The sequence below is a fragment of the Macrotis lagotis genome, chromosome 7 (genome assembly GCF_037893015.1).
Source record: "Macrotis lagotis isolate mMagLag1 chromosome 7, bilby.v1.9.chrom.fasta, whole genome shotgun sequence".
In the NCBI taxonomy this organism is placed as follows: Eukaryota; Metazoa; Chordata; class Mammalia; order Peramelemorphia; family Peramelidae; genus Macrotis; species Macrotis lagotis.
In genome coordinates, this window is record NC_133664.1 from 197574566 (window position 1) to 197589260 (window position 14695).

General features: G+C 39.8%; 2 protein-coding genes and 1 pseudogene across 8 annotated transcripts in view; 1 reads left to right on the top strand and 2 right to left on the bottom strand.

Annotated features, from left to right (window-relative positions):
• The window catches only part of FOXJ2 (forkhead box J2), a 287675-nt gene that overhangs the window by 103648 nt on the left and 169332 nt on the right, over window positions 1-14695 (bottom strand). The gene's annotated exons all lie outside the window — the stretch shown is intronic.
• Window positions 1-14695, top strand: part of LOC141493272 (solute carrier family 2, facilitated glucose transporter member 3-like) — a 59092-nt gene that overhangs the window by 41883 nt on the left and 2514 nt on the right. For 3 of the 5 annotated variants that reach the window (XM_074194395.1, XM_074194394.1, XM_074194397.1), the window contains 2 exons: window positions 2032-2121; window positions 4128-4193. Coding sequence is in view for 3 of the 5 variants with exons in the window: in XM_074194397.1 (XP_074050498.1) it covers window positions 2032-2048 (17 nt within the window). In the remaining 2 variants the exon portion in view is untranslated. Of the gene's footprint in view, window positions 1-2031; window positions 2122-2363; window positions 4194-14695 lie in introns of all 5 variants that reach the window. The other 2 variants (XM_074194399.1, XM_074194398.1) reach the window with 2 other exon arrangements.
• On the bottom strand, window positions 8769-13117 carry LOC141493271 (purine nucleoside phosphorylase pseudogene; annotated as a pseudogene).

A 14695-nucleotide genomic window follows, 5' to 3' on the forward strand; every position in this document is an offset into this window, starting at 1 on the left:
AGGTAAGCTTTCTCAAGAAGACATTTACCTTCATCTGGAAACAGGTATTGAGTGTATTTGTACATTTGTAGAATTTGTATATTTGCATATTTGTAGAATTCTGTGTCCATAACATTCTTTGAATGCTGATTTAATTTTAGAGCAGGTGTCCAATCTTTTAGCTCTTCTGGACCATGGTACCTATTCATGAATATAATGCAACCCACTCCACCAAGAAAAGCTACAGAAGAAACACTACAGGGACCTGTTTGAATGCTTTCCCTTCCCTTCCCCCCCCCCCCCAGCAACTGCAAGTTGGACACACTTGCTTTAGAGTGTAAAAAATAAATTAGATGAGCCTCAGGTGAAACAGAATTAGCATAAGGCTGCTGCACAGGAATACAAGGGTGGTTATTGCTGTCCTTTATTCTCTTAGAAGACCAAAATGACATCACTACCTTAGAGTCAAGTGATAGTGTGTCTGACCATGGCTGATCAGACCAAAGTGAGCTTTGCAAGTTCTACCAAAGGTCTAGTACCAATAGTCCATGTGACCATTTGGGATGGATTCTAAAATTTGTACATACCTCATTTCCTTTGAGCTGCTTTCATTCTCCCTTGCTCATAGGGCATGCTCTCTTTGATGAGGGCATGCCATGCTGGGGTTCCTGTGCCAGTGTCTCCCATGCTGCACAACCTATTTCAAAGTTTTTAAGAAAAACCTTGTCAGTGTACTTGTATTACTTTTTCTGATCACCATAGGAGTGCTTGCCTGTGTGAGTTCTCTATAAAAATAATCTTTTAGGCAAGTGCATGTTTAACATTTTGTAGAGCTGAAACCAACATATGGCAAATTAATCCTGTCAAAACTTCTACAATGATGCCAATTGAATGTCCTTATCTAATTGAGGAGAGCAGGTTGTTTCAAACAAATGCCATATTCATTGCTTTGCAGGTTCTTTATTCAGAGAGACCAAAGGAATGCTGAGGCTTTTTATTGCAGTGGAGGCTGCAGGGTCAAGTCCACACATAAATCTACCTGCATAGTGCAAGTTTGCTTATCAGCCTCCATGTTCCCAATCCACTTCTCCCTCTGTCTGCTTGTTGTCAGCCACTGGCTGCTTCTCGACACTAGCTCCTGCCTGCTATTCACAAGTAAGGTTAGGTTGACTCCATGCCAGGATAGTGAGAGGGGACTGGAACAAAGCTGGCACCATGCAAAGTCTCAGATCTACATAGGTATCAGAAGCTATAAACTAGGTGAATAACTGAGTACCTGAATTCCATATAAGGATGTCCACCTTGATTGTATAATGACTGCTAAGTGAATGTCTAAATATGGCCTTTTCTAGTCAAGCTGGAACATTGTGATTAGATTCATATTCACACCTGGGAGAAATGGTTTACCTCACACATTTGAACAACGTGGCCAGTCCTTCAGAGCTGAGCTCTCTGTGGAGGAATTGTTTCAATGTTTGGCAGTTCAGTTTGAGAAAGAATTTCAGTGTCCAGTAACTTATTTTGGTCAGATGATCTTCAGAATCTTCCTAAGACAATTTATTTTTATTTTTTTTGTTTTTGTTTTTTTAGGGTTTTTTTTTTTGTAAGGCAAACGGGGTTAAGTGGCTTGCCCAAGGCCACACATCTAGGTAATTATTAAGTGTCTGAGACTGGATTTGAACCCAGGTACTCCTGACTCCAGGACCGGTGCTTTATCCACTACACCACCTAGCTGCCCCTTTCCTAAGACAATTTAAATGGAAGCAATTCAGTTTCCTGACATGGTGCTGGTAGACTGTCCAGGTTTCACAGGCATGTAGTAATGAGGTCAGCACAATGGTTCTGTAGACCTTCATTTTGGTAGCCAGTCTAATACCTCTTCTCTCTCACACTTTCTCTGGAGCCTCCCAAATACTGAGCTAGCTCTGACAATACTATTAGTAAGTTGTGGAAGTTTCACAAGCAAACAACAAAGAGTTCAGCATAATGGCTCTGTAGACCTTCAGTTTGGTAGGCAGCCTTATAACTCTTCTCTCCCACGCTTTCTTTCAGGGTCTACCAAATACTGAACTAGTTCTGGTGATATGTATGTGCAGCCACCACATTATCAATGTGTTCATCCCTGGAAAGCATACTGCCAAGGTAAGAGAACTTAAAACTTCTCCATTTGCTGTAACCAATGCTTCCATATACGGATGGTGTGGTGTTGGCTGTTGGAACACCTGGGTTTTTCTTCGTGTTAATTGTTAGACCAAAATTAGTATAAGCAGCAGAAATTCTGTCCATATTTTGCTGCACCTCAACTTCAGAAGCTGCAGAGAGTGCATGATAATGTATAAATGAAAAATCATGCTTCAATACTCCCTCTACTTTAATCTTTTCAGGTTGAAGAATTTCAAAGTTGCGGCTGACCTTGTGCCATGTTCTTCCCCGTTGAATGCATTTGAAAACATCACTGAAATCATCATACTTGCACAAGAGCAAGCAGCCTTGTTTCCTCCACTGGTGACTGGAGAAGTGACAGAGCATTGTCCATTATCTAGAATCTGGGCAAGCACATCTTCATGAATGTGTAATACTGATGAACTTCTCCGTGCACCCAAATTTTGACATAATTTTCCATAAGACCTCATGACTGACAGGTCTTGGTCAAACCTACAAACGTTGCATATAGACCTCTGTTCTGTACTTATTTCTCCTGGGATTGTCAAGCAGCAAACTCCATATTGATCATTTCTCAGTCCTTTTTTTTAAGTTTATTTATGGCAATGGGGTTGTGATTTGCCCAAGGTCACACAGCTAGGAAATTATTAAGTGTCTGAGGCCAGATTAGAACTCAAGTCCTCCTGACACTAGGGCCAGTGCTCTAACTACTGTGTCACCTAGCTTCCTCCACCTCAGCCCTTTCTGAAGTCACACTGGCTCTTGAGAAGATGTCTTATCTTCCAGGTGAAGGATCAGTCTTTTGGGAGGACTATGGCAAGAATCTTGCTAGCAATGACCAAGAGAGAGCTCCCTCTCCTTCCAACTTCCTCCTTTCCCCCACCTTCCCATCCCCAGTAATTGTCACAGGCATCCTTGAATTCCTGGGCCATAACCTCCTCTTCATATAACCTGGAAATTTTGTCAGCTTTTATATGAACAATGAAACCCCCAATCTCAGCTTTGACACATGAAAGAGACCATATAGCATTCAAAACTCCTTTTCTAGTTTTAACTTTAGCTAGGGAATGATTGACTTCAATTTGAAATATATGATCTTTAGCACTGATGTTGGTCTGTTATGAACCCTGTGGAAGTGTTCAGCCTGTCTCTCTAGGACCGTGTTCTGATCACTAATCAATATGGTTCCATCAGCACTGAGTAGTTGAGATCCAACACTGGTCTTCAATCTGTAAATAGCCCTCAGGGCATTATAAAAGCACTTTGGATTGCTTTCAACCACATAAAACTGAATTTCATCTGCCTTCTTACTAAACCAAGAATCCTGCATCTTTCTGAGCTTTGCTTGTCCTGAACTTTTGATAGAATTAAATTCTGCCTTCTTAGAAATGGATGAACTGATAATAGCACTGGCCTGGAGTCAGGAAGACCAAATCCAGCCTCAGAAACATAAAAAAAATTACCTAGCTGTGTGATCTTGGACAAGTCACTTAACCCTACTGCCTTGCAAAAAAAAAAGAAAAATGGATGAACTAGCCTGCCGGTAAACCCTGGGAAATTCTCATTTTTTATTTAGCAACTTTTTGTTCACTCCTTTTAGTAGGAATACAAGTTGATTGATTTGATTAGTTTTTTTTTTGTTTTTTGTTTTGTTTTGTTTTTAGATTTTTGCAAGGCAATGGTGTTAAGTGGCTTGCCCAAGGCCACACAGCTAGGTAATTAGAAAGTGTCTGAAGTAGGATTTGAACTCAGGTACTCCTAACTCCATGTCTGGTGCTTTATCCACTGCGCCACCTAGCTGTCTGATTTGATTAGTTTTGATTGCAAAATTTACAACTCTTTCCTGGCCACTCCAGAAAAACATGTATCTAGTTGTGACTTCATTCAATAAGACCTTCATTTGCCAGTCTTGTTTCACTTAGGGCTGCTGTTTGGATGTGATACTTGCTGCATTCTCTTGCAACAAGAACTGTTTTGTCTTTCAGGTGCTTCCAATAATGAAACTTAGCCTGGAGTGATTGAAGGGTTAATTAAAACTCCTGCAAGAACAGGTAATGCCCCTAGAGGGGGAATTTCAACAATGTCCAGCTCATATACAATTTGACAGGCTTTGTCCTTCTCTGAGTCCTGATAAGCCCTTGTCATAGGGGTACATTCTCCAAAACCTCATGACACCCCTTAACATGTTTTCCTCTTTCCTAAGAAAAGCAGAAAGCTAGGAAACAATCTGCACAACCAGGAGTTCTGATAAAGATCTCATTTCTAAAATAAGTAGAGAACTGCATCAAATTTATAAGGTCACACGTCTTTCCCCAAATGATAAATGGTCAAAGGATGTGGACAGTTTTCAAATGAAGAAATTAAAGCTATATATAGAATCATATGAAAAAATGCTCCAAATCACTATTGATTAGAAAAATACAAATTAAAACAACAAGGAGTTATCACCTCATGCTTATTAGATTAGATCAAATGAGAAAAAGGGGAGATGATCAATGTTGGAGAAATTGTGGGAGGATTGGGACATTGATGCATTGCTGGTGGAGTTGTGAACAGATCCAACCTTTCTGAAGAGCAATATGTAACTATGCCCAAAGAGCAATAAAACTGTTCATACCCTTTGACCCAACAATTCCAATTCTAGGACTATATCTAGAAGAAACTGTAAAAAATGGGAAAAGTCCAACATGTCCCAAAATATTCATAATAGCTCTTTTTGTAGTAGCAAAGAATTGGAAATGGAAGGGATGCCCAACAACTGGGGAATGGCTAAACAAGTTATAGTATGTGAATACATGAACACTATGGAATATTATTGTTCTATAACCATAAGTGGTTGGACTTTAGAGAAGCATGGAATGACTTCCAGGATCTGATACTGAATGAAGGGAGTAGAGTCAAGAGAACAAAGTACACATCAACAACATCATGAGATGAACAACTTTGATGGAAGCAGCTCCTCTAGATAGTCCAGAGAGCTAGGCTAACTGTATTTGACTGGTTATGGACTATATTTTCCCCAACCAGAGGAAGAAAAACAAAACAAAACAAAATATGCAGGAAAAAAACACCCCTACCAAATCTGATGAACACTTTATAAAAAGTATCTCTTATGAATCTCTTTCCCTTAATCCTAATTCCTCATGCCAAAAATTACTAATTTGTAAATAGGTTTAACACAATATATAAGTAAAATGCTAACCTGACTGTTCCCTACTGAGGGGAGGAGAGTGGGATGGAAAGGTGGAGGGAAATTTTATAACTTGGAAATAAGCATGTACAAATGGATGAAAATTTTAAAAAAATATGTAGTTGAAAAAATAAAAATAAACTACATTTCTGCATGTAGCTGGTATATTTTCAGCCTAATCAATCAGCCTAATCAGAGACTCCTGACTTTGTTCTGGTGGATACCTATGAGATCTTTAGTAATATCCTCTCATATCCTGTGGAAAACAAACTCACAGTAATTTCTCACAATTCTACCATCTTTTTAATATGAATTTGGTTTCTACACATCTAGTTATTTCTTCCTTAAATCACTTTAGTATTAATTCACAATCCTCCCCACTAACAGTACTGTTGATTCTTTCTATCAAAATCTTCATCTCTATTGCTGCCTGTACTCTTAAGAGTCTATTGGGAGTATAAATAAAGATAACCCCAACTCTCCTTCTTGGCAATGGGCAAGCAACAAACATGAGACTTATCTATAAGGAGGGGTCATAAGAATGGGTGACACTTATAGAATCAAGGGGAAAGTTACAGATATTAAAGGGGAAGATTTCCCTAGTCCAGCCTCTCTCTCTTTCCTCTGGAGGCATCCAATGTCCTTCTTTATCTTCAAATTCTGTTCCAAAAAAGTCCTCTCCAGTTCAGGTGACTTGTTGAGTTCTTCTTTTCTGGTAAATGAACTTCTTAACACATTTTAATCAGACCCAAACTCATATTTTCATCACTAGACAATAAAATTCTGGAGCTTATTACAATTTACATTTTGACTTACTGTCATGTTGATATATACACTCCACTCTAACAAAATAAACTTCCATAATTGTTTCACTACATGAGTGAATTCACTGCAAGTTCGCAGGTTAACTTGATTTTGCAACATATACATTTGACAATCATTTTAGGACAAGAAGTATCCAGTAAGTGATTTACAAATGAAAACAATCCTAATCTTTTGCTATTATTAAAATGATGACTCAAACATCTATTAACTAAAATGAATATCATCAAAATGTTTCTAAACATACCATAAATTATTATTCTCCTGATATACTACTCATTTGACTCACATTTCTTTCCTTAAACCAGAACTTGAAATGGCTATTGTGCAGATTCATATCCTGATATCACAGAAGCTTCTTTTTTTTTTTTTAATGTGGAATATATATGTTTTTCCTTTCCAGGCTTTGGCTCTTTATTAGTCAATTTTTCTTTTTTTCTTCCTTTTCTTTTTAAAATTTATTTGTTTTTAGCTAATAAGCATTTTTTTGTTACAATGAATAGTTCTTTTTTCTTATTTCTTTAATATTTATTCTCATTTTGTACAATTTTTTATGCATTAATAAAATATTCTTGTTTAATAGTAAACAAAATACCCCCTGCCCCCAAAAATATAGACTCACTTGAGAGATAAAGTAAAAGGGAGAGAAAAAAATTAAAAGTAAAATTTAAAAAATAGTAATAATTTTAGGTATGGCCAGTTGGCGCAGTGGACGGAGCACCAGCCCTGGAGCCAGGTGCACCCAAGCCCATATCTGGCCCCATACACCCAACAATCATCCAGCTGTGTGACATGCAAGCCACCCCAACCCCACTGCCCTGTATAAACCAAAAAAAGAAAAAAAAAAGACCTAAAATAAAATAAAATTGTAATAATAGTAGGGGCAGCTGGGTGGCAGACAGAGCACTGGCCCTTGAGCCAGGAGCACCCGGGTCCGAATCCGGCCTCAGACACCCAATGATCACCCTGCTATGTGGCCCCAGGCAAGCCACCCAGACCCATTTGCCCTACACCCCCCCAAAAAATAATAATAAAAAATGTGCCTCAGTCTGTGTTCCAACACCAACTCTGTCGCAGGTGGATCACATTCTTTATAAGTCCATCACAAAACTTACCTTCATATTTTTCCACCATTGCCATTGCTGATAACAACTACCTCCTTTCTTATTTCTCCACTACCATGTACTATATTTTCTCTCTCCTTTCACTGACTCTGCTGTAGGGTAGCTGGGTGGCATAGTAGACAGATCCCTGGCCCTGGGGCCAAGAGGCCCTGAACTCCCCTAACACCCCTTGGGCCCAGGATCCACCTGGCCCTATGGTCCTAGACAGGCCATCCAATCCCAGACCCTTGCAAGAAGTAAAAAAGAAAATGTGTTATATCTTACCACACTCCCCCATTGGTCCATCCTTTCCTCCTTCATTCACATCCCCACCCCTTCCCCCTGTCCCCCCCTCTCCTTCTTACTCCAGATGTCTATATCCCATTGAGTATATATGCTGTTTCCTCTCCTAGCCACCTCTGATGAGAGAGCAAAGATTCCCTCATTCCCCTTGCCTTCCCCTTTCCATATCATTGCAATAGCTCATTGTAATAAAGAAAAATCTTATTACATGAAATATCTTGGCCTATCCCCCCTCTCCTTTTTATTTCTCCTATTACATTTACCTTTTTTTAATTGACTCCATTTTTACACCATATTTTATCTTCTAATTCAGCTTTTTCTTGTGCTTCATCTATAAAAGCTCCTTCTACCTACTCTATTAACTGAGAAGGTTCATATGAGTATTATCAATGTCATTTTTTCTATACAGGAATACATGCAGTTCATCATCATTAAGTCCCTCATATTTTCCCCTTCTCCACTCTCTATGCTTCACCTGAGTCCTGTATCTGAAGATCAAACTTTCTGTTCAGCTCTGGCCATTCCAACAGGAACATTTGAAATTCCCCTGGTTCATTGAAAGTCCATCTTTTTCCCTTGAAGAGGACATGCAGTTTTGCTGGGTAGTTTAGTCTCGGTTTTATGCTAAGCTCTTTTACCTTCCGGTATATTATATTCCAAGCCCTACAAGCTTTTAATGTAGTTGCAGCTAAGTCCTGTGAGATCCTGATTGCAGCTCCATGGTATTTGAATTGTGTCCTTCTGGCTGCTTGTAATATTTTCTCTTTGACTTGGGAGTTCTGGAACTTTGCTATAATATTCTTGGGGGTTGGATTTTTGGGATCTCTTTCTCAGGCCCGGGGGGGGGGGGGGCTGTGGATGCTCTCCATTTCTATTTTGCCTTCTGCTTCTAGGATATCAGGGCAATTTTCCTGTAGTAATTCTTTGAAAATGATGTCAAGGCTCTTTTCCTGATCATGACTTTCAGGTATTCCAATAATTTTTTAGATTATCTTTCCTAAATCTGTTTTCCATATCAGTTGTTTTTTCAATGTGATGTTTCACATTTTTCTTCTAATTTTTCATTATTTTGGTTTTGAAGTATTGAGTCTTGATTTCTTGTAAATTCAGCAATCTCCCTGAGTTCTATTCTTTGTCTGAAGGATTTGTTTTCCTCAGAGAGCTTTCCTATCTCTTTTTCCATCTGGCCAATTCTGGTTTTTAAAGCATTCTTCTCTTCAATAACTTTTTGAACTGTTTTATCCATTTGACCTAAGCTGGTTTTTAGCATGCTATTTTCTTCAGCATTTTTTTTTGGATTTCCTTGACTAAGCTGCTGACTTCATTTTCATGTTTTTCCTGCATCTCTCTCATTTCTTTTCCCAGTTTTTCTTCTAACTCCCTCATTTGATTTTCTTTTTTTTCCATTCAATTATTGACCATTTATTAAGTATTTATTAAATTAGGTGATTAAGAAGATAAAAATACAATTAAGGCATAGTTATTCTCATAGAGCTTACAATTATTTGGGAGATATAAAATATAGAAATTGACAATGTGATGAATCAATATCCAGAACTCCAGTGCAAGATAGAATACATAAAAAAATTATGATAAGTACAAAAGGGCTATTCAAGACCCAAGGAAAGAAAAGTAATTTCTTATTGGAGAATTTTAAGTCAAGCTTCCTGAAAGAGGCTAAATTTTAGAAAAGCTGTTAAGTCTTCAAGAGATAAAAGGGTACAGAGAATAGTGAGAGTAAAGGCCTGGGCTAATTTTTATTCTACCTTCTTGTTGGGACACCACAAAATGAATCAATTTCTTTTCAGTGACAGGTAAATTAAGTAGCCACTTTGTCCCATAAAGAGCTCAACACACTTCCAGTGCAACTCTTATGGCATACTATCACTTTCTGCACACTTGCTGATAATTAAGCCTTGTTTGGTCCTGAAAGTCACTTAGATATTCTTGGGTCCTTTAGCAGGGTTCCAATTTTTTTAGTTCTATCAAAGACCTAAGTCATGATATTAAGAGATACAAAGAGAGTAATGAGCCTGTCTTGTTTTAATTTCACTCTTTAACAGATACTCTAATGTTGTCTTTTATCCTATTAATATAAAGAAATTATAGTTGGGTGCTTTAACTAGAAAAGAGAAATGCAGAAAAAACGATCCCAAATCAGAATTTCTGTCCTGTCAAAGAGAAAAAGCAAACGTGAATGGCAAATTGTATAAAGCAACTGTTTTGAGTGGTGGTGGTGAAAACTGACATAACAAAGGCTGGGTAAAATTAAGCAAGAAAGCCAGAGACATCCTGATATCAAAATAAAAACCATTTCCTTCTTTTAATATCTAACTGGAAAAATATGCTTTTATAGAAAGGGATGAGAGGCTTTGGCTAGGAAACAGAAGCACCTGAATAGCACTTCTGGCTTGTCATAAGTAAGCATGAGAGTACTAGTTGCCCTGGGGGTAAGGTTCATCAGTAGGGGAAAATCCTGCAGGAAAGTAGAAGTGTGCCAGACTAGTTTTACAATTTTGCCTTGGTTGAACATTTTGGCTATCTGGGAAACAAAAAAAAAACTCAACTACTTACTTTGTTTCAGCTATAGCCACCAATGTCATACATATTGGAGAACTCTAGTTCCTTTGTTGAATTAACTCTGAAGTGAAATGTTTCTCTGCTTCCTGACCACTAGCTTATCAAAAACCCCATGATCTAATGACTGCTACTCATATCAGTCTTGTCAAACTGTTCTCTGAAGTTACCAACGACCTCCTAATTGCCAAACCCAGTGAACTTTTCTGTCCTCTTCCCTTGCCTTTTATGCAAAATCTGGCTTGACATCCTCTTTACTCTTTGGTTACAGGGGCTTCAATCTCCTATCACCCCTGAAATGGAAAAACTCTCCCTTGATCTATCCTCTGCACCTTCCTTTCTTGGATTTATCTACTCCCAGAACCAGCCCCTATGCCAATAATTCACAAATCTCCTGTTCTAAGATACAATATTTGTTTACTGCACAGCTCCAACTAGATATCACAGACCAAATCAAACTCAACTCATTCCTTTTTCCCCCATAAAATTCACCATCTTCCTAATTATTTCTTAATAGCACCATCATATTTCACTTTCCTAAAACTGGAATCTTGGGATCATTTGACTCTCCAACCTCCCAAGTAAATTGCTATGTCTTATGAATTCTATTTCTGACATCTCTTGAATGATCAATACTGTCACCAATAAGTTCACTGTCTAGATTTTTAAACTCATCTCTAAACTTGTTTCTCAGTCCTAATTTAGAGAGCTACTAGTCAGTTTCTTAACATATAGGCACATTACTCATATCTCTCCCTTGCTGAAAATTTAATAATGTCATTTTTTTCTGGATTAAAACCCAGATTCCTCAGTCAGACATTTAAGATTTTTAGCCTTATCCAAATAATCCTCCTTAAGGAACCCTGATAAAGGGGTAATTCACTAGGAGGTTCAATGTTCTTGCAAGTTCCTATAGCTGGAATGCTAACTGACTATGTGACTTTGAAATCCTCCTTCTGTTTCTTCATTTGTAAAATAAGGGATTAGATTTAGTGAACTCCAAATTCTTTCCTAGCTCTAAAATGTTGTTGTATATTCTATTGGGGTACACTTATATCGCTTATGTCCTTACCACACCAAATGCTCTTTGATAGTAGGAACTTATCTTTTATTTATCTCTCTGACAACACCAAATAGTTCCTTGCACACAGTGGCACTTAAATGTATGTTTAATTGAACTGAATTAAAACAGCCTAAGTTAAATTAAACATTGCTCCCTGACTTTGCTGTTGGAAGGTCCTGCACACAATTTACTGAGATATATACCTAGTGAAATATTCATTCCTTATGTATCTAAGTAGCCTGTACACATTTTGTGAGATCATCATACATATTATATGTATTCTCACAGCCTAAACTGTACTCCACCAAGCCAAGTGCTCAGCACAGGAAGGCAGAAACATTTCTGTCTGTCTTTTTATTCCCACATAGTACTAAGTTTGTAACACATACTAGTCTGGACCACAAAGGGCCAGTTGAAGGATGGCAGAGACTTCAGGGAATGTATCAGTAATCTTCAAAATATTAGCAGCAGTCTTAGTGCAAAATGCATGAATGATATAGACTGTAGGTAGAAGCTGTAGTGGAATGATCAGCTTTCCATGGCAAGGAAGGAATCAATAGAGTAAAAGAGAATTTGGTACCATTAGGAAGGAGATGAAAGGATAAGTAGATATTCTCTAGTATTTCCTATTTGTCTACCACAACCTCAGGGCAGAAAACTAAATGGCTCAAGTAAGAAGGCAAAGTTGGCCACTGAATGGAATTCAAAGCGGACAGCAGGAAAAAGAAGCCAGGTGGCCTGTGGATCAAAAAGTGTTCTTAGATGGTGGCTGCATGCTTTCCACAAGAAGACAGACAAGTTGCTACAACTTCTCAGCAGCAAGGCGCCCAGCCAGCAGTACCTCTTCATGATTGGCTTTCTCCCGGCTTTTGTAGTCCAATACTGATTTGTTTGTGATAAGGGAAAATCCAAAAACTCGAAGGCCACAATGCCTGGCCACAATCACCTCTGGCACTGTCCTCATGCCAACAGCATCAGCTCCTAGTCTCTGCAGAAACCGACATTCTGCAATGGTTTCAAAGTTAGGCCCTCCCATCATAACATAGGTTCCTTCCTGCAGTGGTCGTTCCTGGTCCATCTGCCTCCATATGAAATGGGCATCCTGTCTCAGAACCCGGTCATAGGCATCAGACATAGGAGGAAACCTTTCTCCAAACCTTTCATCATTGGGCCCTCTGAGTGGATTATTGCCACTGAGGCCTGCCAAGAAGATATGATCTCGGATCAGCATAACATCCCCAACTTCATAATCAGAGTTCAGCCCACCAGCATCATTGGTGACAATTAAGGTGTGTATGTTCATTAGTCGGAAAACCCTCACAGGGAATGCTACCTTCCAGAGAGGGTAACCTTCATATGAATGGAATCGGCCCTGCATCATCACACAGCATTTGTCATTTAAATATCCAAACACCAGTCGCCCTGCATGTCCTAGCACTGTGCTTTGAGGGAAGTTGGGTATGTCACTGTAATCAAAGGCCTGGGGTTAGTTCAATCTCTCTGCCAAGGCTCCCAATCCAGAACCATAGATCACTGCAATTTCCAGTTGATGTTTAGTACGGGATAACAGCCAATCTGCAGTTTTCTTATAATCCTCATACTTGAATTCATTCTCCATGGCTCCCTCGTGGTAATCTCCTTACTCTGCCTAGGTCTACTCTTCACTGCTCTGCTTGGCTCAGCAGTGCTGCGCATGTGCCCGTCAGCTAGGGCTTCCCTCATTTGATTTTCAAAGTCTTTTTTGAGCTCTGTCATAGCCTGAGCCCAATTTCTGTTTTTCTTGGAGTCTTTAGATGCAGGAGCTTGCACTTCCTCTTCTTCAGACTGAGTGTTGTGATCCATGGGCAAAATATTTCTCAATGGTGTTCCTCTTGTTTCTCTGCTTGCTCATTTTCCCAGCCTTAGCCTGTTTTGGGGGTGCTTCCTGAACTTTTGGGACACTCCTGGTCTGTGAAAGACCATATGCACTCCCCTCTGCCACGGTGCTGAGGTGGGGGGGGCTGCTGTTCTGTGGGGGAGCCTAGACTGCAATCAAGATCTGAATGAGGTCAGAACCCCAGAGTCCTGTCCCAGGGTCAGAGCTCAGCAGTCTATCTCTTCACTCTCCTCCCTAGGTTCAATGGGATCATGCCCTGGGGGCTCCTGCTTACCAGCCTGCTTCTGTTTCCTGGATCTGTACTGCCTTGACCAAGCTGCTCACTGTGTGTCCTGAGGGCTGAGCTTCACATACTTGCTCTGGCAGAGGTCCCCCGGCTGTTCCCCCAATCTGTGCCTGATGCTCCCTGGGGTATAGGTCAGGAAACTGCCCTGTGGCTCACAGCAGCGGCTCCCAGTGCTGGGACTGCCTCCGGGAGGCTGAAGTTCTTTCGCTCTGGCAGGCCACTCCTCTGGCAGACTGCCCCTCCAACCCCAGGGAGCAGAGCCTTTCTGCTCTTTTCCAGGTTACCTTGAGTAGGAGAACTGCCTCACTGGGTCCCTCTGTCGGTTTTGTTTCTCGAAAATTTACTTAGAGTCCTTAGTTTAGAAGATTTATGAGAGAGCTCCTAAGACAGGATCCTCTCTTATCTCCATCTTGGCTCCGCCCCCACAGAAACTTCTTAATTCTTCCTACCTAAATGTTCCCTCTAACATAAAAATTAAAGGATCTTAATTCGTATCAAAACATAGCTCATAGCAGATGCCAAAACTACACACTAGCCTATCTGGTTATCAAAATTCAATTCACCTAAAATTTCTATATCTGATTTGCCTGTAGCAAAGTCTATTGAATCTTGTGCTGTCCATGAATGTTTGACCATTCCATAGATGGCTGGTGAATCATCTTTGCAGAAGTTTTTGTACATTTTTTTTGTATTTTGCCCTTAGGATGGGATCCCTGCCTGCAATAAACAGACTTGAGTTGAGTAAGCAGACAATTTTTTGGGCACCTTTTCTAGCTTCTTCCTCACACCAGGAGGTGAGCAGTGTGATCCTCTAAAGGCTTCCTTCCTGCTGCTTCCAGTGAAATGACAATATAACCTGGGCTGGAGTAGAGGAATACAGCTTCCAGTATACTTGCACTTGCTGCTTCATCACTTGTCAGTTGCCACTGGTCTTTGAGATAGGCAAAAATGGTACAATGGTAAAATGATATGAGTGATGTCTTTTGATTCATGCATAAGTTGGATTTAAGTGAGGCAGCTGGGTGAAAATGTTAGTTTCACTTTCCCTTCCAGAGTCATCAAAATCCATAGGCTAGGAGTCAAGACAACTGGTGAAGGCTAGTGATGCAGGGGATGACCTTGGTATCTTCACTATCTAACTGAGCTCTAAATTGAATGTGTACAACCTGCGTGGGGTGCAGTGACTTCCGGGCACAATTGTGGTTGTGCTCATTGGTGGTGGGTTGCATTTTATTCATGAATGGCTATTCATTTGACTATGGCTAATTCAATGTGACCCCTAAGGGGCTTTTGTTGGGCCAGAAATGCTAAAAGATAGGACATTCCTACTCTA